Source organism: Mesoplodon densirostris, chromosome 9 (assembly GCF_025265405.1).
Source record: "Mesoplodon densirostris isolate mMesDen1 chromosome 9, mMesDen1 primary haplotype, whole genome shotgun sequence".
NCBI classification, from domain to species: domain Eukaryota; kingdom Metazoa; phylum Chordata; class Mammalia; order Artiodactyla; family Ziphiidae; genus Mesoplodon; species Mesoplodon densirostris.
In genome coordinates this window covers 20484074-20506082 of record NC_082669.1, presented here as the reverse complement: position 1 = coordinate 20506082, position 22009 = coordinate 20484074, and the positions used below count along the sequence as shown (strand labels likewise).

Here is a 22009-nt window from a genome sequence, read left to right as displayed (position 1 = left end):
CACGTTGGAGAGAAGAATAGGGAGTCAGGAGAAGGAAAAGGGGATGTTGGTGGATGGAAGACGTTCTCAAACTGGAAGATGCTATTACACCTTCAGGCAGTTCTGTTCCTGGAGCAGGTACAGATCAGAGGCCATTCTGGAAAAACTTGAGCCCAAAGTAACGTCTACTAGCCACAATAATAACAACAAAAACAAATTCCATACAACTCGCGGCTGGGAGGGGGGCGTCCTTCCCTTTGCAACTGCACTCTCCCCGTCCCACACAGTCGTCTCACCGCTCAGCGCTTCTCATGCCCCCTACTGGAGAAGGCAAGCATGTTTCAGAGTTAAAGAGCAGCAGAAGTTCCCATTTCCCTCCACCTCTACAGTTGGGGAACCCATAAGGCAGAGGGCGCAAAGTTCAGCTTTGACTCGAAAGGCGGTCCCTCCCTCTCTTGAAATCCTCTCTTGCACCTTCTTGGATCCGGTGTCCAAAACGACTGCCAGAGGCTCTTTTTCTTGGTCTGGAGAAAAAGGACTGGCCAGACTAAAAAGGACGGACTTTGGGGGAATGCAGGATTCCAGCCCTGGGCTGCGGCCCGGAGGAGATGATGTCACCACCTCTGCGAGAGAGGGCCGAGGGTGGGGCGGCCGAGGGGGAGCCCGCGCCGCGCCTGCAGCTGCCAAGGGAGCGTTCCCGAGCCCACGTCAGGGGAGATGTCGGGATAAATAGGTCCCGCAATGGCCGGGGCTGGCTGCGCTCGGAGCTGCCGGGCCGGGGACTGGAGCTACCAGCACGGGTTCACGCCCCGGAGGCTGAGGGCTGGTGCTGCTTGTGCTGCGCGCGCCGGACGGCGTATACTCCCAGCCGGCCCCCGCGGCCCAGCGTTGCTGCCCACGGGAGTTTGGGACGAGCACATCCCCTGTTCCCTAAAGGACTTCCTCCTTCGGGAAGGGAGAGAGAAAGCCTAGAGGGACGGGGAGAGAAGGGCCCATTCTGCCTGTCGGGGTGGCGGCGCGGGAGAGCAGTGCCATGCTTCTCTCCATCCTGACCGCGCTCTGCCTGTGGCTGCGCCTGGCGCTGGGCGTGCGCGGCGCGCCGTGCGAGGCGGTGCGCATCCCCATGTGCCGGCACATGCCCTGGAACATCACGCGGATGCCCAACCACCTGCACCACAGCACGCAGGAGAACGCCATCCTGGCCATCGAGCAGTACGAGGAGCTGGTGGACGTGAACTGCAGCGCCGTGCTGCGCTTCTTCCTCTGCGCCATGTACGCGCCCATCTGCACGCTGGAGTTCCTGCACGACCCCATCAAGCCGTGCAAGTCGGTGTGCCAGCGCGCGCGTGACGACTGCGAGCCCCTCATGAAGATGTACAACCACAGCTGGCCCGAGAGCCTGGCCTGCGACGAGCTGCCTGTCTACGACCGGGGCGTGTGCATCTCGCCCGAGGCCATCGTCACCGACCTCCCGGAGGGTGAGGCCCGGGGAAGGACCGAGGGGGGTGACGAGGCACCCTGGGCTGTCGCTGCCACGTGAGAACCCGACGGCCACACCTACAGCTGCCAGCGGGTGGTCGAGCATCCCCCCATTCCACTTAGGAGAGCTGGAGGAGGTGGGAAGGGCTGTGACTTGACTTCGGGAAAAGTCTGCTTTCTCTACTGGAGTTTTGGGAGCTAAGGAGCACCATGTCCCATAAGGAGGGGCGGGCGATTTTGCTTAGATAGGGGACCATTGGGGACATTTTCCTTTAGAGCAATAAGATAGTAGCAGTAGTAAACAAGTGTATAGGGTTTAAAGTGGATGTGAGCCAGCTTTAAGTACTTCACATGTATCATTTAATTATTAAAATATTCCCACCAGGATTCTTCACTTAATGTTAGCTCTTGAAAACTCTTCTGAAAAAACAGTACTAGTTCTCACTCCCCACCGGGAGTGCAGTTTGTAAATTTAGTTGCCCTGGAAAACTGTGACGTCTGTTTCATGGTCTTTGACCCAGAGCCAACCTCTGTGGCATTAATCAACTCGAGCTCAACCACCACTTCCTTCTTTTCTCTTTGGTCTTTTTTCCTGCTTTTCTAGGAAGAAGGAGCAGGTTTAAATCCACTTCTTGAAATAAAATCTAAGTATATTTTTGCCTCCTTTTATGCCTAACCCAGGTTGCTGCACATTTAAAGAAACTATGGTGTTGCTTTAGTGTAGTTTCTGAAGTTATACCTCAGAGCATTGCCCAAAACGTGGAGGAGAAGAAGTAAAGTGAAGAGGAAAAATCGAAACTCCTCTCTAATTCAGAGTTTTAGAAAAAACATATTCATTGCTTAAATTATAGAAATGATACAGGGCTATGCTTGTTTGGGGTACCTATGGACTGTTTCTGCAAAATGTGAGGTGGGGATTTGGAAATATTTGGGTTATTCTGATTAGTGTAAACTGTCAACTTGAAAAATCAACATTTTAAAATAGGTTTGGGACAGAATGCTGTAATTTATCTAGGTTGACTGTATGTATCAGCCCGTTTAAATGGACGTGACTTCACATCAGTTCTGGATAAGCAGTCCCAGCCAAAAGTCTTCTTTCCTAAGCCCAGAGTGTCTATATGAAAGAAGTAGTTGACAATCACATACAATTTTTACCATTCAGGATTTGTGTGTGTGTGTACACTGCTGTGTTAGTCAGTGTCTCCAGATGATTCCTTATTCCAGCTGGGTGAACAGACGAAATCACTGACCACACCCATATGGCCCCTGTGTGTGTTTCAGATGTTAAGTGGATAGACATCACTCCAGACATGATGGTACAGGAAAGGCCTCTTGACATTGACTGTAAACGCCTAAGCCCTGGTGAGTTCTTTATCCTCAAGGCTCCCTCTCTTTCTTCTCCCCAGAGTGATTTCTGAATCTTTTTTTCAATATTTGGTCTCTCTTTTGTCTTCTTTAGACCGGTGCAAGTGCAAAAAGGTGAAGCCAACCCTGGCGACATATCTGAGCAAAAACTACAGTTATGGTAAATCATCTGCTGAAACCATTGGGTTGGGACTTGGCACATGACAAAGCCAGGTCTGCTAGTCAGAAGTGAAGAAGAGGGATTTTTCTAGTTAATCATGTGGGTTCTAGGTGGCACAATAACAACTGTAAAAACGTCTTGCTTTTCTGGGTAAAGCACCCAGGTGAGAACAGTGGTGTGGATCAGTGTGACTCCTCATCTTACATGTCCTGGTGAGAAGTGCTGTCAGCCAGGATAGCACCTCACTTTTCTCAAGATTTCACTGCTGCAGGAAGGATGGGTGAGGATCCATGGATTTGACTTGAGGCCCAGAGACCCAGGAATTAAGATCTGCACATGTATCTTTTTACCTATAAATAGCTACAAATATTAAACACCTTAAAGAAATTGTGGGAATATGTTAATCACAAGACCCTGTGGCTGTAAGTATTGGCATAGCTTAAATGCCCTCTTCTCTTATTTGAAAGACCCAGACAGCAGTTTCTTCAGAGAATAAGTCAATCATGCTACTTTGAATGTTTCCAGCAAATTTAATTCTGCTATCATCATTTGAAAGTAAATTTAATTAAAAATGTGTTCCTTTAAAATATCTTTTTGGGCTATTTTCTGGGTTTTTTTTTGCATTTCTTAAATTATTTCTACTGAAATAACAGAAACTGTTTGGAGAAAACTGTTCATTTTATTTGCTAACTTAGCTTTCCATATTTCAAACTGAAATTTTATATCATAAGAACCTTTATATTATACAACCCACATAAAAGCAGGAAGATCATGGCACTATAAAAGTCTGAAAAAATAACCTCTTATTTAGGTTGTCGGATTTTAGAATCACACATGGCCGAAGTGCATAATTCAACCAAAAAAAAAAGTACACTATCTTTTCTAGTAGCTTTTTGTTGTTGTTATTTTAAGCCTGTTCTATGTAGATATCATCTTAATCTGATCCACAAAGCCCCTCATCTGACACTATCCAGCCTTAGTTACTTAGTTGTCCAGTCTGAGTTTCACTGTCATGCTGTTCTCTGGGGCGTCATTGCCTCAGAACCACTTTGATAATGAAACCATTTTCTATTTACATTCTTTAGCTCCTTCATAAACCAGTTTCCTAGGATGGAACCCAAGACAGAGCCACCCTCGGCTGATTACAACTCCACTGCAGGCAGTAATAGCAAGGGACCAAAAGAGTCAGGATTGAAAGCAGGATCAGAGACAGTGATATTACCAGCCATCTCTAATAACAGTGCTACCTCTACCCGCCAAGGACCCTGCTTGGGCGGTCTGGGAAATGAAAGGATTGAGAACGGTAGTCTTCAGAGACTCCTTCTGGTGCAAAACTGTTATGACTGTAATAACGTCCTCTGGAGCAGAGTGAGTTCAAGCAGCAGATGGGTGACTGAACCACACAAACTTTCAGGTGCCTTCTGAATCTGAGAATATATGATTCTCACTTCAAATCATTACAAGACAGAGTAGAAGCAAGTATTGTTTCTATAAAATTTTATCGACATTCTATGTAACTAAATTTCATGATATGTTTCTGGCCCCCAAAAAACCCCTAATCATAGAATTGTAGAATTTTAGGGCTGAGAAGGATCCATGGGATTCTCTCTTCAAACCCTATCTGTGGTCCATTGTGGAGCAGTCACTGACCCAAAGACAGATCCCAGACTAAGCCTGCTTGTGAATTTACTTTTCCATCTTGCAGCATGATTCAGAACTTTTAAGCCATTGTTGACAATACGCAAGGCCTTACATTTAGCACATGATTGTGTGGGCTTTTTTGCCTGCATTCGGGCAGCTTGGACATGACCATAATTACAGGAGTGATTCTTTAAGAGAGACTCAGGAGTTGGCAGGAGTAAACCATCCATATTTTTCTCCAAAGCTTCAATAACACATATCGATTTTTCAATTGCAGTCATCCATGCCAAAATAAAAGCTGTGCAGAGGAGTGGCTGTAATGAAGTAACTACAGTGGTGGATGTGAAAGAGATCTTCAAGTCCTCATCACCCATCCCTCGAACTCAAGTCCCACTCATTACGAATTCTTCCTGCCAGTGTCCTCACATCCTGCCCCACCAAGACGTTCTCATCATGTGTTATGAGTGGCGCTCACGGTAGGCACAGAGGGGCAGAAAACAATTACACACTGCCTAGGAAAAACATAAAATTCCACTTAATCGTGGTTTAAAAAGAAAAAAAAAAAACGGCGCTAGCTTTTCGAAAAATCAGTTTTAATAGATGCCTTGGTTAGGATATCGTATCCCCTAAATATCGATTAATTCTTCATAGAATTAAGGAAAAATGGAAATATGAGTATTTGAGTGGACTCTTTAGAAATCAATTTCAGAATTCATTACCTGATTTCAAAAACTGATAGACAAATATATTACTTGGAGTAAAACCAGTTCTTTTCAAGTCAATCTTAGTCTGGCAAATACTGAATTTTTTTAAGGTCTCTTTAATAACTTACAAATCAAAGAAAAATGGCCATTTGAGACTACACTTCCACACGTTTTCTTTACACTGAATTTACAACATTTGTTGGTTGGAGTGTTACACACACACACACGTATACACACGTGCACACTCACACACATCTAGTACACGTGTATCTCTAGCTGAAGGTGTGTCTCCCCACACATCTTTCCTTGGCATCTTTTTATTTATCCTTATAATATAACAAGTCCTTAAAATATAAAAATCAAACACTTCAGTGCAGGTTCCAGACTGAGTCCCATAACTTGCTGCAATCTATTTCTCCAGCAGAGCTACTCATTTTTATATAAAAAGTCTTCCCTTTGATTCTCTGCCATTAATAACACTCACCTGTTTCTTCTGGATACAGCTCAAGATTCTATTTCTCAAAAAAACAAAACAAAAAAACACCTTTTGAAACTGACTTCACTTGAATACTTTCTTGTTTTGGAGTCTATCAGTACCTAGTACCCTCCTCAAAATTCCTTGCGTTCTTTGTTTTAAAGCTGTTTTGCTGCCTATATCTTGTCTTTCTAAAGACATTGAGTGAATGAATGTTGAATGAATATTTCTGGGCTGGTCTCCTGTATGGCTTTTGCATCTGCTCCAGTACTAGAAGCAGTTCTGGGGATGTGCCAGGTCGCTGCACAGGTGAATGGATTATACATGAGTTAAATAACAGCCTTCGTGTCATTTTCCCATTAATTTATAGACAGTGTAATTCTGATCAAAATCCTAGTAAAAATTTTATGGATGATTGAGATTTATGTCTTCACAAATAATGCTTATGATCATTTGGAAGAATAAACTGGTAAGGGCATGTAAAGGAGGTTCTGAAAATAAGAGGGATGAGAGGAAATGTGCCTTATAAGACAAGCAAGACTAAAGCTACTTCAAACCATGCAGAGCAACAGTAGATGTGTAGATAAATAAAGTAGAGCAAAAAGTCTTGCAACAGATTATAATTCATACAAGAACTTGTATCATGAAGGAAATATGGCAAATCAATAGAAATGAAACTATTATTTACTAAATGTTGCAAATAGCTTTACTTGGAAAAATAGTATGCATTTTCACTTTGTACTCTAAAATAAATTTCAAATGGGTTAAAGAGGTAACCATTTTAGAAACCTAATCAAAAAGGATAAAGTTCGGTAAAGAAATGTGTGCTATCTGAAAAGCAAAGTGGTTTGTAAACATAAAAGTAATGTAAGAAATTACGAGGGAAAATGTCAATGCACATATTTGATGACACTACTGTGTACATAAAAATCAAAAATAAAGGGGCTTCCCTGGTGGCGCAGTGGTTGAGAGTCCGCCTGCCGATGCAGCGGACACGGGTTCGTGCCCCGGTCTGGGAAGATCCCACATGCTGCAGAGGGGCTGGGCCCGTGAGCCATGGCCGCTGAGCCTGCGCGTCTGGAGCCTGTGCTCTGCAACGGGAGAGACCACAACAGTGAGAGGCCCGCGTACTGCAAAAAATAAAAAAAAATAAAATAAATAAAAATCTAAAATAAAAAGAGAAAGACAAAAGCTACTTGCAACAGGTATGACAAAAGAATAGTAATCTTACTCTATAAAAAGTTCATATAAATTAATATTTAAAACATTAAGACTACAATACAGAAATACACGTGCATCTGTAAATCTATACAAAGTTGCAGAAGTATAAATAGTAAATAAACATTAAAATATTTATCTCCTAATTCTGCAACCCAAATAAAAACAAGATTCCATTTTTACCTAGTCTTAGTGTTGGTGAATTAAATGAAAGTTCAGCCATTTTGAAAATAATTTAGCACTATGCATTGAAAACCTTAAGAAAAAAATACATACTCTGACCCAGATTTCTACTTTCAGAAATCTATCTTAAGGATATAACTAGCCAGTTCACACTAGCGATATTCAATGCAATGCTAATAATAATAGCTAAGCAAAAGAGGAGGTTCAACAGTAGAGAAATGGTTAAATATATTATGGTTATCCATAGTTATAATTTATATGGTTATGAAAGTCATATTTTTTGAATTATTCAATTATATCAGAAAATGCATACAATGCTAAAAGGAAATATACAGTGTGATCTAAATATACAGCATGATCTAAAAATATATATAGGTACAAGGAAGAATGAAATGAAATATCAATAAAATATAAATGGGGAATTGTGGGGTTAACAGTGAAGAATTTTGTTTTTTACAGTTTTTTGTATTTTTGAACTTCTTACTTTCATAATAAGTATTGCTTATTAAGATAAATTACTTTTTTTCAGGCTGATGCTTCTTGAAAATTGTTTAGTTGAAAAATGGAGAGATCAACTTAGTAAAAGATCCATAGTAAGTATAATTAGCAATACTAGGACTATGGATTTGAATGCATGTAAAGAAATTCTATAGAATTGGGGAATTCTTCACGTTCTTTCATCTGCAGGCTATCATAGGAGCCCACAATAGCTGCAGTATTTGTCTTTTGCATATAGGTAGTTAAGAGAATAATTTTTCTCACTTGGAGTTTCTATCATAAATTTCTCTTTAGCTTCAAAGGTGATTTGGTTGCATTCAATATCGATCTACTGGTTATTTCCAGATTAAATTCGTTTTTTGGTTGTTTTAGCAAACAGTCAAGTACTCGGACAGAATTAATATCCAGTGGGATTAATACAGACATATACATGTAGGGGTGTGAATACCTAGTTTAAAAAATCACCCTATCACTCTATAAAGCAGAATCGTTCCCTGTATTTAAAATAATTTTAAGACTTTTGTCAAAATAAATCATATGCACAAAGTAATACTTTTGTGGCCAGACCCATAATTTTAGTAGTAACATCATAGAAATATTGGCAACTCAGAGGAGTTAGAATAATTGTTTGCCCAGACATGTGAAATCATTCCAGAACTAAATAAATCAGGTCATTGGTATGGAAGTTTTAAAGCATCCCTTCTCCTGAAAATATGTTTATATATATGCAGGAGAATTTGTGTTTCCACGTTCACAGAAGATACTGCTACTGCCTGTGCTCTCTTACTTTGCAGGAATAAAAATTCCTGGGCAAGGGGAGAGTGTATATTAATACTGATTTTTGGAGAAGGTCGTTTCAACACAGCCTTTCCTACTGAGTGCATTTCTGAGTAACAGACCAAAACACTGCTCTTGTATCTGAGCTAAACATTCATGAGCTGCTCAGGAGCATGCTTGGTCTTACTGGACAGAAAATTCTAGCAAGATTGGTTATCTGGTTCCCAAATCTGCAGATTAGATGAATCAATCTAGAAGGCAAGGCTACCATAAAAACCTGACATTGTTGAGAGGAAAGAAAGCTTTCAAGAATCATAGCTGTTTGGGTCATTCATGTTGACAGCAAATACTCCAACTTAAGAATATGAAAATATAATCATGTAATAACAACATACAGTAATGAGTTTATTATTTTAGAAGAGACTAGAGTTGTGCCCTAGGAGGGTGGGGACAGTGTTTTTCATTTCACTGCATTACCACTGCCTGGCCTATGGTCATGTTCAAATATTTTGCTGATTGAAATATACTCTAACAAAGTAGGGACTTATGTGTTATAATGAAAAGTAATGTCTATTCAAGTGGACTCACTTTTTCATTTTTTTCTTACACATTTTCATATTTAAAGAGTAAATCCTTTTCTATCAAGGAGACTTGAATATCTAGAATGACTCATTTCTCATTGGCTCTGGGTAGCTAACACTTGAGTGGATTACTGGATGTGGGTGGAGCTTCTACCTTCCTTTGGAGGAAAGAGAGTTAGGTGAACCCATAAGTGTGATAAGAAACCCTGACTTTCTAGTGAAGCTGGAAAAATTTCTGCTTTTAGCCTTGGTAAAATGTTTTTAGAAGGCTTTGCTGTATAGGAAAGTTGCATTAGAGGGCCTATGGGAAACATTGCATGAGCTAGGGCCTTGGGCTCTGGAGTCAGACTGGTGAATTTGAATTCCAGCTCTGACATTTGTCGGCTGTGTGACTTTCTGCAAATAACATCACTGTGCTTGTTTCCGGGTCACGACAATGGTGTCCACCTAGAAGGGCTGTTGTTTCAAGGACATGATTGCTTGTCAAGATGTCACCATATACTCAGCACTTTCCAGAGCATCTGGTCCAGGGATACATGCTCACCATCATAGGGTAGGGTAGCTATTATAATCTTGGATGTCTTGATGAATATATCACAGTGAAAGTCTGCATTCTTTTGGATATCAGTTTAAGAGCATAAAGGGGTGAGATGTACTTGACAGTCATGTGTACACGTTGCCTCCCAGCAGTGGGAAGAGAGACTGCAGGAACAGCAGAGGACAATCCAGGACAAGAAGCGCACAGCGGGGCGCACCAGTCGCAGTAACGCCCCGAAACCCAAGGGGAAGCCGCCTGCCCCCAAACCAGCCAGCCCCGAGAAGAACATTAAAGCTAGGAGTGCGCCAAAGAGAACAAACCCAAAACGAGTGTGAGCTAACTGCTTTCCAAAATGGGGACTTCCTCTCAGGGTGAGGCCAGGCAGTACCCAGGCAGCCTGTAGAAGGCCATACACCCCTTGCCTTAACAACTGCAGTCCTTTGCATAGACACATCTTGCAGCATTTTTCTTAATGATACGCTTCAATTTTTCTTTTTAAGTCACTACAAGCCATAGTGGTAGGTATGCCTTTTGGTATGGAAGGTATAGGAAAGCTGGTCGAAAGAGCTTATTGAGTTGAGAATAAACCGTGTGCATACTCTGTGGGAGCTCCACATGGGGAAAGATGGTTTTGTTCTTACAATTTGACCTAATATGTGCATTGTAAAATACATGCCATATTACAAACAAAACATCCAGTTTTTTTTTACGATATGTTTTATTTCGGTTGGTTGTTAGGATGTTAGCGATTTTTTAAAATGTGATTGAAAATGTAATGTTTCTAAGGAGGAAATCAAGAGGAATGAATGTCTAAAAGATCTTATGTGTTTACTGTTTGCAGAAGAATTTTTGTGATGAAAGGGGATTTTTGAACAATCTAGAAAAGTAGGATATGGAACATTGTAATGAGTTTGGTTTTTTGTTTTTTGTTTTTACAAAGAAGCCTTTCTGCTCTGTTTTTAGCTAGAAGCTCTAAAAATGAAAACAATAGTATTGTTAAATAAATAAAAGGGAAAGGCAGACAGACAAAGTCTGGATCCTTGTTTTCTAGTTACCATGCCATGGTGGAGATGCTCTGATTTTATATGCACAATATTCATCAGTCCCCTTTTAAGTAGCACCAGAAACAGTTTGTTTCTCCTCTTATGATTTAGGTACCAATTAGTCAACCCCAAGCATCTTACATGGGTGTGGTGTTCATCTCACTTCCCAGGACATCCCAGGTATCTTGATGCCCAGTCTCTCTGCTGATTGCTGGTGCTCCCAAGGGTGCCTTGGGTCTGAGGTGGCAGCGTCAGGATCCAAAGCCCCTGGTCCTCAGGCTGCTATGGCACCCTTGCCACACACCAGCTCTGCACTTGGAACAAGCAACTGTAATCACTTGTTCATCCAGCATTCAAGAATGTAGAGGAACAATCCGAAAGCTTAAGAGTAAACTCTCCTTTAGATGTACCATTGTCCCTGCTTCTCAGAGAAGGGGTAAGTTACAGGTTGCATTCACACACGATTTTTAAATTTCATCTCTGTAGCCATTAGGACACAGAAGTGAGGTGTGTGGGTAAGCCAGGGGAAAATGGAGAAATAGGGTTAATGAGGATGCTGGCAAGGGCACCCATCTCCTCCTGAAAGTGTAACTTCACCTGCATCACTACCCCAGGGCAGCAGAATTGAAGGGATCCAATAGATCCACCCACACAGGGGTATCAGTAAAATACTCCGTGTGTGTTTCTGTATAAAAGCCAAACCGCTTTGGCCCTTAAGGAAAGCCAGACAGGTGTTTGGCGTAGCATCTAAACTAAAGAAACCTAGGAAAGGCCATGAAAAGGCATTGGTACCCTAGCTTACCTCCTTAGCATAGTAGGAATCTGGGGAGGGGGGCGCGGGGAGGCGAGTTACAACTCTCAATGGAAATGAAGAAAAAACGCTTCTGTAAAACTTTTTTTTTAAGTGCAAAACGACATAATAAGAGTTTAGAGATGACTTTACAAACTTAAACACTGTTTCCTTTTAATATTTAACTGAAATCATATACTGCATATCACACAAAAACGTAATTAGGCACACTTATTAGTTTAATTGATAAAAGATTGAGGCCACTGTTTGGATATTTATTATAAAAAAGTTGAAAATGAACAGCAGACCACACTGAGAGTAATATAACAAGTGTGGAAGTGGCTTTTGTGTGAGAGCCACGAATTTATTTTTCTCCCTTAAAATATTTTCTCCACCTAGATACATATGAGAAGTAAATATAAATATATGGAGAGGAAGGCTGTGGTACTATCTCCGAAATAGGTATTATTCGAGAGTTGGGTTACTGTAATCAGAAAAAAATAACAATTTTGCAATATGTTCATCAACAAATTTCATAATTGAGGACAACTAGAGGCATTTATTTTTAAAAATACTTTTGTTGGTCTTTCAGTTATACAGTAAATATGTATTTTCTATAAAGCATTCAATAAATACATAAAATTAAAAAATAATGGAATTAAAACCCTACCTAATCCCACTCACCACTCTGCAGAGATAATCACTGTTAGTATTTTGGTATATAATTTTCCAGGTGTTTCCTCTGCATTTATATAAATACTCGCTCTGTACATCCATTCTTTTCCCGAGTTCTTGTATCATCTTTACGACTGTTACTCTGAACTCTTTCTCGGGTAGATTGCCTATCTCCACGTCACTTAGTTGTTCTTCTGGGGCTTTATCTTGTTCCTTTGGAACATATTTCTCTCATTTTGTCTAAATTTCTATTTATATTTTTATGTATGTGGAAGGTTAGTTACGTTTCTTGACCTTGGAGAAGTGGCCCTCTGTCGGGGACGTCCTATGTGTCCCAGCGAGTACACTTCCCTCTTGTCGCCCAAGGTTCAGGGACCAGCTGGTCCCAGGGTAGGTTCTGATCTGCGTTTTCAGACTCGATTCCGCAGGCTGCTGGATCGTGGCTCCTTCGCTTCTGGTGTCTGCCGCCTGCTAGTCTAAGTGGCTGGCGCAGACTTCCTGGTGGGTGGGGCGGTGCCTGCCCACAGGTGGGTCTTGGCCCTCTGGTGGGCAGGGCCATGCCTAGAGGTGGGTGTGGGCTCAGCCTGTGCGCTGATGGGTGGGGCTGCGTTCCCCCCCTGTTGCTTGTTTGGCCTGAGGGGCCCCAGCCCTGGAACCTGCAGGCCTTTGGTCAGGGCCGGCTCTTGGTGCCCACATGGCAGCCTCCAGGGACTTCCCTGGTGGTCCAGTGAATCAGACTCTGCACTTCCAACGCAGGGGGTGCGGGTCCTGGTCAGGGAACTAAGATCCCACATGCAGCACGGCAGGGCAAAAAAAAAAAAAAAAAAAAAAAAAACCCAAACCAAAATGGCCGCCTCCAGGAGCGCTCACGCGGAGGACTATTCCCCCAGGACCTGCGCCTCCAGTGCCCTTGCTCCCACAGTGAGCCACAGCCGACCCCCGCCTCCCCCGGAGACCCTCCAGGACCCGCAGGTAGGTGTGGCCCAGGCTTTGCTTTGCCCTGGGTCCCGGTGCACGTGAAACCTTGTGTGCGCCCTCCGTGAGTGGAGGAGTCTCTGTCCCCCCCACGTCCTGCGTGGCTCCTGCACTCAAGCCCCACTGGCCTTCAAAGCCAAATGCTCTGGGGGATCCTCCTCCCGAGGCCAGACCCCCAGGCTGGGGAGCCTGGCATGGGGCTCAGAGCTCTCACTCCTGTGGGAGAACTTCTGCGATGTAATTGTTCTCCAGTTTGTGGGTCGCCCACCTGGGGGTATGGGATTTGATTACATCGCGAGTGCGCCCCTCCTGCCATCTCGTTGCGTTTCTTGCTTGTGTCTTTCGATGTAGAATATCATTTTTGGTAGGTTCCAGTCTTTGTTATCAATGATTGTTCGGCAGTTAGTTGCGATTCGGGTGGCTCGTGAGAGGGGGCGAGCCCACGGCCCCTCCGTTCCACCACCTTGTCCTCTTGATGAAGCCACTTGCTTCCGAAAACTCCCAATTCCTTCAAATTCCATCAGTTTGGTTACCAAATACTTTCCCCCTGGCTTCTGCTGGTTGCCAGCAATGCCGGGCATTCCTTGGCTTCAGGCAGGATAACTCCCATCTGTGCCTCAGCGGTCACATGGCGCTCCTCCGGGTATCTGTGTCCAAATTTCCCTCTTCCTGACGGTCCCTCCTCTCGCAGTCCACCATCTCCCTCTATGCGTTTATATAATGATAAAAAAAAAAATTCGGAGCCTATTATACATACTGTTTCATAACCTTCAGTCGACCCTTTATATGAAGTAGCTCTCATGTCAATAAAGCCCAGGCCAGCTTATTTATTATGGCCACGAGGTATTCCGTGGTGAGCATTACTCAACAGACCCTCATGTAATTAGGGATTTAGGTTGTTTCTTAACTGAATGTACTGAATAACTGAATAAACAGCTTGGTAGCTAATATCTATGCACATCCTTAATTAGTTCTGGGGGATAAATTCATTTAAGTGGCATTGCTGGGCCAAGGAGTATGCCCAGGAAGGAAAGTTCTTGATCCTCTTGTCAATAACCCTCCAGAATGCTTGGCCCATAGGTGTATCAAAGTGCTGATTTTCCAGCTCCTTACTAAAATTATCTTCTCCTTCTCGTAACTTTTATAAGTTTTAGCTGGGAACTAGATGTCTCTCTTCATCTATGAGCCCTCTGCTGGCAACGTTCTCCACACTCCAGGCAGCTGGGGAATGAATGACTAGTTTATTTTGTCAATAACTTGTGAGAATGGACTTTCGAATGTGGTTCCCAAGGCATGCCAGGGGAGGATAGATTTTTATGACCCAAATAATTTTCCACTGTTATTGAGTTCTCAGGACCAGGAAAAAAAATGAGGCCCAAAAGAATACAAGCCATAAATGCTTTCTTGTGTTTTGTCTAATGAACATGTGTTGCCTTTATAATTAGAAGATACTAAAAACATATTATGAAGGAGAGAGAGAGAGAGAGAGAGAGAGAGAGAGAGAAAGAGAGAGATTGAATGTATCGATAGTATGGATTTAAGCCAGGTAGACATGCAGACATGAAAACTATTTTATTGCTTACATGTGTGTTAGTCTGGGTGCTTAGAGAAGCAGGCACCAAAATAGAATTAAATGAAATGTGGACCCTATTAGAGGAAACACCTGTGAGAGAGTGAGGCAGGAGGTGAACAGGGCTGGGAGAGCCATGACAGAGAGGGAAGAGGGACGGAAAGCTGGGGAGGAAGCCCTCCAGACGGCCTCAATGTCTAAGGAAGGTTTGACAAGGCTACTGGGGAACTTGGACCCAAGCCAGCCATCAGGGAGTCCCTGGTCTCCAGGGACAGCTCTGCCTTCCTATCCTACAGATCTTCCAATATTTACTATTCTACCTAAGAGAGGTCTCTTTCTACTAGAATGTAAGGAAACTATTTTTGAAAGGAAAGTTTTGAAAGAAACTGTGGTGTGTAATTTTGCCTTTACAATTTCAGGCAGTATATGCATAAGTCTAATATATCTAGTAGCAATGTTTATATGAGAGTAGTTTTATAACTAGATAATTCTAAAACCTGTAGCTGTAATACCTAGATGAGAACCACTTTGTAATGGCAAGTTTGGATCACATTAGTGATATATTTTAGGGGGAAAAAGAACATACTTGATTAGCAATTAAATTTAGATAAGAGGGAAGACTCAGAATCAGAGGGCTGATCTCAAATCTCAAAAAGTTGTACTAACATGAATAATAAGATGAGGTCTAAAAAACTGAAGTTAACCACAAAATGGTATTATGAATAAAGTTCCATCATGGTATCAAGGGATATCTAAGATGCTGTTGTTGAATCAAACAGATGGGTGTTTAAATTTTATTAATATTTTTAGTCATCTAATGGCTTCAAATATTTATTGTCATTGAAATGTTTCAGCAGCTGAAAATCACGTGAACCATTGCTTAGTAAACTTTCTTCCTTTCTGAAAAGCATTTTAAAAAACTGGCTTTGGAGGTCATCCAAAGTAGCTTCCAAGGGGTGAGCAACTTCAGACAGTACAGGCAAGCATCAGTGGCAGCAGATTTTTTTTTTTTTTGGCTGCGTTGGGTCTTCGTTGCTGCGCGCGGGCTTTCTCTAGTTGCGGCGAGCGGAGGCTACTCTTCGTTGCGGTGCACGGGCTTCTCATTGCGCTGGCTTCTCGTTGCGGAGCACAGGCCCTAGAGTGCGCAGGCTTCAGTAGTTGCAGCTTGCGGGCTCAGTAGTTGTGGCGCACGGGCTTAGTTGCTCCGTGGCGTGTGGGATCTTCCCGGACCAGGGATCGAACCCGTGTCCCCTGCATTGGCAGGCAGATTCTTAACCACTGCGCCACCAGGGAAGTCCCCAATAGCAGATTAACTCCAGTGAAAAGAAAGGGCGCCAAGAGACTCCAGGAAGAGGGCCATAAAATAGAGCATAGCATATTTTAGGAAATCTGTCCATTTTCTGCAGAGCATCTGCTTACAGGGAACAGGATCCAGGGAGGGGATCCTGGAAAGTATTAGGCTCTAATCCAGAATGCTTCAGGTCTCCTGTCTTGGAAGGGGGCTAGAGGGGCCAAGTAGGGCAATCAGAGAAGCTCTGGCTTCAGGGTCAAGGTCCATGACTGAGCCAGTGCTGAAGGATGGAGACTGTTGTGTATGGTACAGTTCATGAAGATCAGACTCATCCCCAGCTCTGTCTGGCTGTTGGGATAGTGGTGCTTCCTTGCCTCACAGGCACACCATTGCCTGCCTCCTGAGCCAGTCCGTGTGTTTGGACCCATATCCCCACCTCATGCGCTTCTTATCATGGTTACAAATCTCAGCCCAGTGCTTCAAGGCACGCCCACCAATTTTGCAGTCCTCAACTACCTCAGCCACAATGGCCAAGGATATGTGTCTTCTGCCTAAAGTCCAGCTAAGATTCAAGATCACATCACTGAGCTGGAGCCCTGATAACTTTCTAGTCTTTTCTAACCTTTCTTCCTCTGGGGCAAGAAGATATTCCCAGATACCACCAACCCCAGCTCCCCAAATGCCCGCCTCGTGCTGCTGCATCCCACTTGCCAAATTTAATGCCCTCAAGACCAACACGGACACAAACTAAAGTTTAATTGAATATCTCTTTGGACATTGATTGTTAGTTTTCTGACTACTGAAAGCTAATTCTACAACCTGAAAGAAATAGCTCTTCCCTACGTCTTGCTTTTAAAATCTTCGTACAGCTACGTACACATAGACAGCTGAGTGAATCATGCCATCTGCTGGTTATTAAGAGTTTTGGGCTTTAATGCTTTTGAAGTCCTGGACCACTCCTGAGGCAATAACAGTGTGTCACTTAACACAGTCATAGTACGAATGCCCCAATACTACCCGGCGTGTCAAGCATCAGATAAGGGTATTCAATTTGAAGGAGTGTGGAAGGTGAAGGTTTTTACTATATTTATTTCTCTGCACAATCCAAAGAAACCCAATAATTAATTTACCCTAGTTTGAAAAAAAATGTATTCTAAAGGAAAAAATGAGAAATATACTTATGGATAATTCACATGCAATTAGATTTTGTATAATTTCCCAATACAGATGGGTATTCACAGGTGTGCTTTTCAAACCATGCTGGAATACTAGTTTGGGAGTGAGTAATATAAATTTATAATATAAATACCAAATGATCAAGAGGTGACGTCAGCAAGATGGCAGAGTAGGAAGCCCTAGACCATCCTCCCCCCCAAACTCACCAGGTCAGCAAATATTCATGGACAGATTCCCTTGTGAGAAAGCCAGAACCTAAGTGAAAAGCCCCTGCACTGTAGGTGACCATGAAACCAGACCCTCCCACCTCAGGCTTAAGGCACCCTTAGGAGTGCCACACAACCAGAAAGAGACCCCCTAACTCCAGGGGAGGGAAGGAGTTCGTTCACGTGTCCAGTGCTCCAGCTTTCCTGAGAGGGATCCCAGAGGATTAACTTCTGTCTTGTCAGCCTTGGAGTTGGATGGACCCACTGCAGCCTAACAACCTGGGGAGAACAGAGATGGCAGCTTAGGATGTCAAACATCAGAGGTCCCTCTTCCGCCCAGTGCAGAGAGAGCAGGTGAAAAAACAGAGGTCTGGAGAGAGGCCCCACATCCCACATGGGCAGGAGGGCCATATGGGGTCTGGCTCTAATGACCTCTGCAGCCTCCCCATCAGAGGCACAGTGTGAGGACCTGCTTGTCCAGGCAGTTGCCTAGGTGGGTGGGGGTAGGACCTGGCCACACAGACCTAGAGGGCATGGATGCCTGCGGCCAGGTACCGGGTTGCAAACTGCACTGCCCACACCATGCAACTCTCAGCATCCAAAGAGCCCAGATCCCCACCCCTGTGTCTGGACTGTGTAGGCAGAGGCAGGGTCACAGGCATGGGTACCCAGGGGCCATACCGCTCTGCCAAGGTCAGCTCACTCCAAAAGAAAGGAACCTGTTTCCCTGAAGGTTTTAATTTTTATGAAGACCAGTTTATCTTTTTCCTTTGTTGCCTGTGCTTTTGGGGTCATATTTAAGAAACTATTGCCTAATCCAAGGTCTTACAGATTTTCCCCTGTTTTTTTCTTGTAAGAGTTTTATTGTTTTAGCTCTTAAATGTCGGTCTTTAATCCATTCTGAATTATTTTTTTTGTATATAGTGTAAGGTCAGTGGTCCAAGTTCATTATTTTAAAGGATAGCTAGTTTTCCCAGTACTATTTACTGAAGAGACTATTCTCTTCTCACTGAATGACCTTGGCACCTTTGTCAAACACCAACTGACCATGGATATAAACGTTTATTTATAGGTTCTCAGTTCTATTCCATTTGTTTATGTGTCTTTCCTTATGCCACTACCACACTGTTTTGACCAGTGTCACTTTGTAATAAGTTTTGAAATCAAGAAGTGAGAGTACTCCAACTTTGTTCTTTTTCAAGATTATTTTAGCTATTCTGAGTCCCTTGAAATTTGATATGAACTTTAGTATGGGTTTTTCCATTTCTGCAAAAAATACTGTTGGGATTTTTATAGAGATTGCATTGAATCTCTATATTAATTTGGGTAGCATTGTCATCTTAACAGTATTAAGTTTTCCAGTCCATGAACACAGGATGTCTTTCTACTTATGTGTGTCTTCTTTAGTTTCTTTCATCATTGTTTTATAAGTTTCAGTGTAAAAGTCTTGCACTCGTACACGGATTAAGTTTACTCCTAAGTGTTTTACTCTTTTGATGCTGTAGTAAACTGAATTTTTTAAAATTAATTTTTATAGGAGTATAGTTGCTTTACAATGTTGTGTTAGTTTCTGCTGTGCAGCAGAATGAATCAACTATACATATACATATATCCCCTCTTTTTTTGGATTTCCTTCCCATTTAGGTCACCACAGTGCATTAAGTAGAGTTCCCCATGCTATACAGCATGTTGTCATTAGTTTTATATATAGTATCAATAGTGTATATGTGTCAATCCCAATCTCCCAATTCCTCCCCCCACCTTCCCCCTTGATATCCATACATTTGTTCTCTACGTCTGTGTCTGATTTTGAAAATCCTACCCATTTTTCAAGATCTATTTCATCCCTTACCTTCCCCAGCTCCTACCCATCAGACATACACCCATCAATTGAGCACTGAAATATACACTAATTCAAAATCCCCTGTATGATTCATAATGTTCCCCTCATCACAAAAGGGAGGGATATGTTGACGTTAGATCTACACCATATTTCTAATAGATGCTATAAACAGAATGTCGTTCTACTCACCACCACCCCCCCGTCATTCATCATTGACATGCTTAATAATGTACTGTCTGATGATAGTTATAATTAGATATTGTTTCTGTGAGTTTTGTCTCCCCATTATATTTGCATTTCCCTGAAGGTAACAGCCTTCATGATTACATATTAACCAAGAACCCATAGTTTTGTATTAACCAAGAACCCACAGTTCAAGCAGACATACAATACATATTTTCCCAACATAAATGTTCAAGGGTTGTGCCATCATGCTTTGGTTTATAGTTGAGTCAGACTAATGGAATGAGCGGCAGTATGCCAGAATTTATTTTATGCATCTAATATTTTGATACAATCTTCTTATACCTGGAGAAATCATAGCCTAAATGGTAATATTAGGAAACAGTGTGCTTGCTCGTCTCTCCCTGAGGAACCTGGCTGGGTGTGGAGGGCTTGCTCCACTTCACTTTGCTTCCTCATTGTGCTCTGGAGGCTGAGTCTCCATTTGGCTCCTCCAGGTGGGCACTCCACTCCGCACGTGAAGAAGCTGTAGGGTCATATTCACGTCAGCAGCCAGCGCCATATAGGTGTACATTCGTGAGCCTGCTCTTTGAACATAAAGGAGGAAAGCAGGTTTGATGGGAAAAGTCATCTGTCTTACACTCTATCTCCCACATTGCCCAGGATAGAAAAGTTTTTAAGTTTTCAATCAACAGCTGAGCAGACTCAATCCACATACCTACTATGTTGCTACCTCTCCCCAGTAAGCACCTCTTTGTCAAGGAATAGAAATGATTGCCTTTTACTCGATACTTTCTAATATTCTATTCTATTCCCTTATCATATAGCACCCAGCGGTAGTTAATAGGCTCCAGGTTTCCAAATACTTAGAGAATAGAGTTGAGGCTGCTGAATGAGACTTTGGCCATTCAGAGTGAAGACGTGGAGGGAAATCAAGGAGAGAGAGTGACGAGCCTGAGTCATGGCAGATGGCACAGAGAGCTCAAGACCAAGGCTTGCAAACCCACGGGCGTCTCACTTGCTCCACTGTCTCCCAGGTCCCTGGCATCTACAAGGCTTGGCTTTGAGGCTCCCAGGCTGCTATGGAACCGCAGAGTGTGTCTGGCAGGTGAGGTGTAATACAGGGATATGGGAAAAGGTGTGGTCTTTCCACGACAGCCTTGTCTTAGGCCCAGCCACTGTAATAAGAAAAGAAGATAGAGTAATAATTAAAGAGGTACTGTACTTTAGTTTTTCTCAGGGTTCTCAGCAACAAAGTCTTCAAACACTCTATTAATAGTCTCCGCTGCCTCCTGCATATTAGAAGCTCCATGGACAGCGTTTTTCAAAATACTTCTTCCAAACTGGGCTCGGATAGAGTCTGGGGACAGAAGTCTTGCTTCCTCTGGGTCTGTGGGACCCATCAGTCGTCTCCAGTCTGAAATAGCATTCCACTTGGTCAGGATCATGACCAGAGATGGACCCCTGCAAACAACAATGCTTTCAGAAGACTTGGGCTATTGACAACTGTAGAGACTGCATACACAGCTAAAGACAGAATGCCACAGCTTCATCCAGAGAGCTCATCTTTATTCTTTGTCCTTGTCAGTGTGATTTTGTGCTTTCTTTTTCTTCTTTGTTTTTTTTTTAATTTTTTTTTTTTTTTTTGACTGCACCGTGCGTTTTGCAGGATCTTAGTTCCCCGACCAGGGATCAAACCAGTGCCCCCTGCAGTGGAAGCTGGGAGTCCTAACCACTGGACCGCCTGAGAATTCCCTTGCAGCAGGTTTTTGTGCTAGAAGAGTGTTGTAGTTTAATTGTAGGGATACATGCCAGGCACTATTCCAATTACTTTCAATGTAAATTACTTTCAGTATATGAAGTAGTTAGCCCTCACAATCATACCTGTGAGGTAGGTACTATTATCATCCCCATTTTATGGATAAGGAAACTAAGGCAAAGATTAAATATGTTGACAAAGCAGGGGTTTCAAACCAGATAGCCTCTATATCTAATGTGAAAACCTAAAAAAGACAGAGAAAGGAAGGAAGGAGAGAGAGGAAAACAGAAGGAAAGAAGGAATTAGACAAAAAAAAAAAAAAAAAAAAAAAGAACTCCAAATACTACCAGGGTGTCTTTTCATGAATTGCATTAAAAATGCAATATTTTAATGAATTTTTGTATTTTTCAAAGTTTCTACAATGAACAACAGTTACCACTTTTATAAAGCAAAGACCTATATATCAGAAACTTACTCTGATAAAACTTCCAATACGTCTTTATAAAAGTCTTTTCCTTTTATCTTAAAATAAACTTTGTCCGCTTCCTCTTCAGTTAGGAGCCTCTCCTTCATCTGTGTTATATCAAATCCAGCCTCTTTGATAAGCGTCAGGATATCCTCTAGGGAAAACAGATATTTGGTAGTCTCGGCAGACTGCCTCTACTTTTGCTCCATATTCAAGTGGATTGAAATAACTAAGGAAGGTCACACTGTTACTTGAATCCAGTGGTTTTAAAAAACCAAAACTATGCTAAACTAAACTGAAAAAGCACCAGCTGGACGTTCGGAAGAACTTCAGTATGTTAACGCAGATGTTCAGTCTCAGATGCATCTTTCCAGAATCCATCGGGGAGGAAATCTGCTCCTGGGCTAAAAGTTAACACGTGTTTTCATCCCTGT

The 22009-nt window shown here is 42.6% G+C and overlaps 3 protein-coding genes across 3 annotated transcripts in view; 2 read left to right on the top strand and 1 right to left on the bottom strand.

Moving 5' to 3' along the window:
* The first annotated feature begins 680 nt into the window (after positions 1–680).
* Positions 681–10652, top strand: SFRP4 (secreted frizzled related protein 4). Its single transcript, XM_060108854.1, has 6 exons — positions 681–1457; positions 2740–2820; positions 2918–2983; positions 4902–5100; positions 7734–7797; positions 9748–10652. The coding sequence occupies exons 1-6, from the start codon at positions 1013–1015 to the stop codon at positions 9931–9933; spliced, it is 1041 nt and encodes a 346-aa protein (XP_059964837.1). The 5' UTR covers positions 681–1012; the 3' UTR covers positions 9934–10652.
* A 2007-nt stretch (positions 10653–12659) lies between these two features.
* Positions 12660–22009, top strand: part of PNPLA8 (patatin like phospholipase domain containing 8) — a 137698-nt gene continuing 128348 nt past the window's right edge. The window contains exon 1 of the mRNA XM_060108852.1: positions 12660–13078. Within this exon, the coding sequence (XP_059964835.1) occupies positions 12701–13078 (378 nt within the window). The 5' untranslated portion in view covers positions 12660–12700. The remainder of the gene's footprint in view (positions 13079–22009) is intronic.
* NME8 (NME/NM23 family member 8) overlaps positions 20577–22009 on the bottom strand; it is a 36764-nt gene continuing 35331 nt past the window's right edge. Inside the window, exons 14-15 of the mRNA XM_060108797.1 lie at positions 21585–21729; positions 20577–20814 (exon numbers count right to left, since the gene is read on the bottom strand). Of these exons, the coding sequence (XP_059964780.1) occupies positions 20577–20814; positions 21585–21729 (383 nt within the window). The remainder of the gene's footprint in view (positions 20815–21584; positions 21730–22009) is intronic.

Coding starts and splice junctions, on each gene's coding strand:
- SFRP4 (XM_060108854.1), top strand. CDS start 1,013: ATGCTTCTCTCCATCCTGACCGCGCTCTGCCTGTGGCTGCGCCTGGCG. Junction 2,984..4,901: donor GAGCAAAAACTACAGTTATG/GTAAATCATCTG, acceptor TTTCAATTGCAG/TCATCCATGCCAAAATAAAA. Junction 7,798..9,747: donor AACTTAGTAAAAGATCCATA/GTAAGTATAATT, acceptor GTTGCCTCCCAG/CAGTGGGAAGAGAGACTGCA.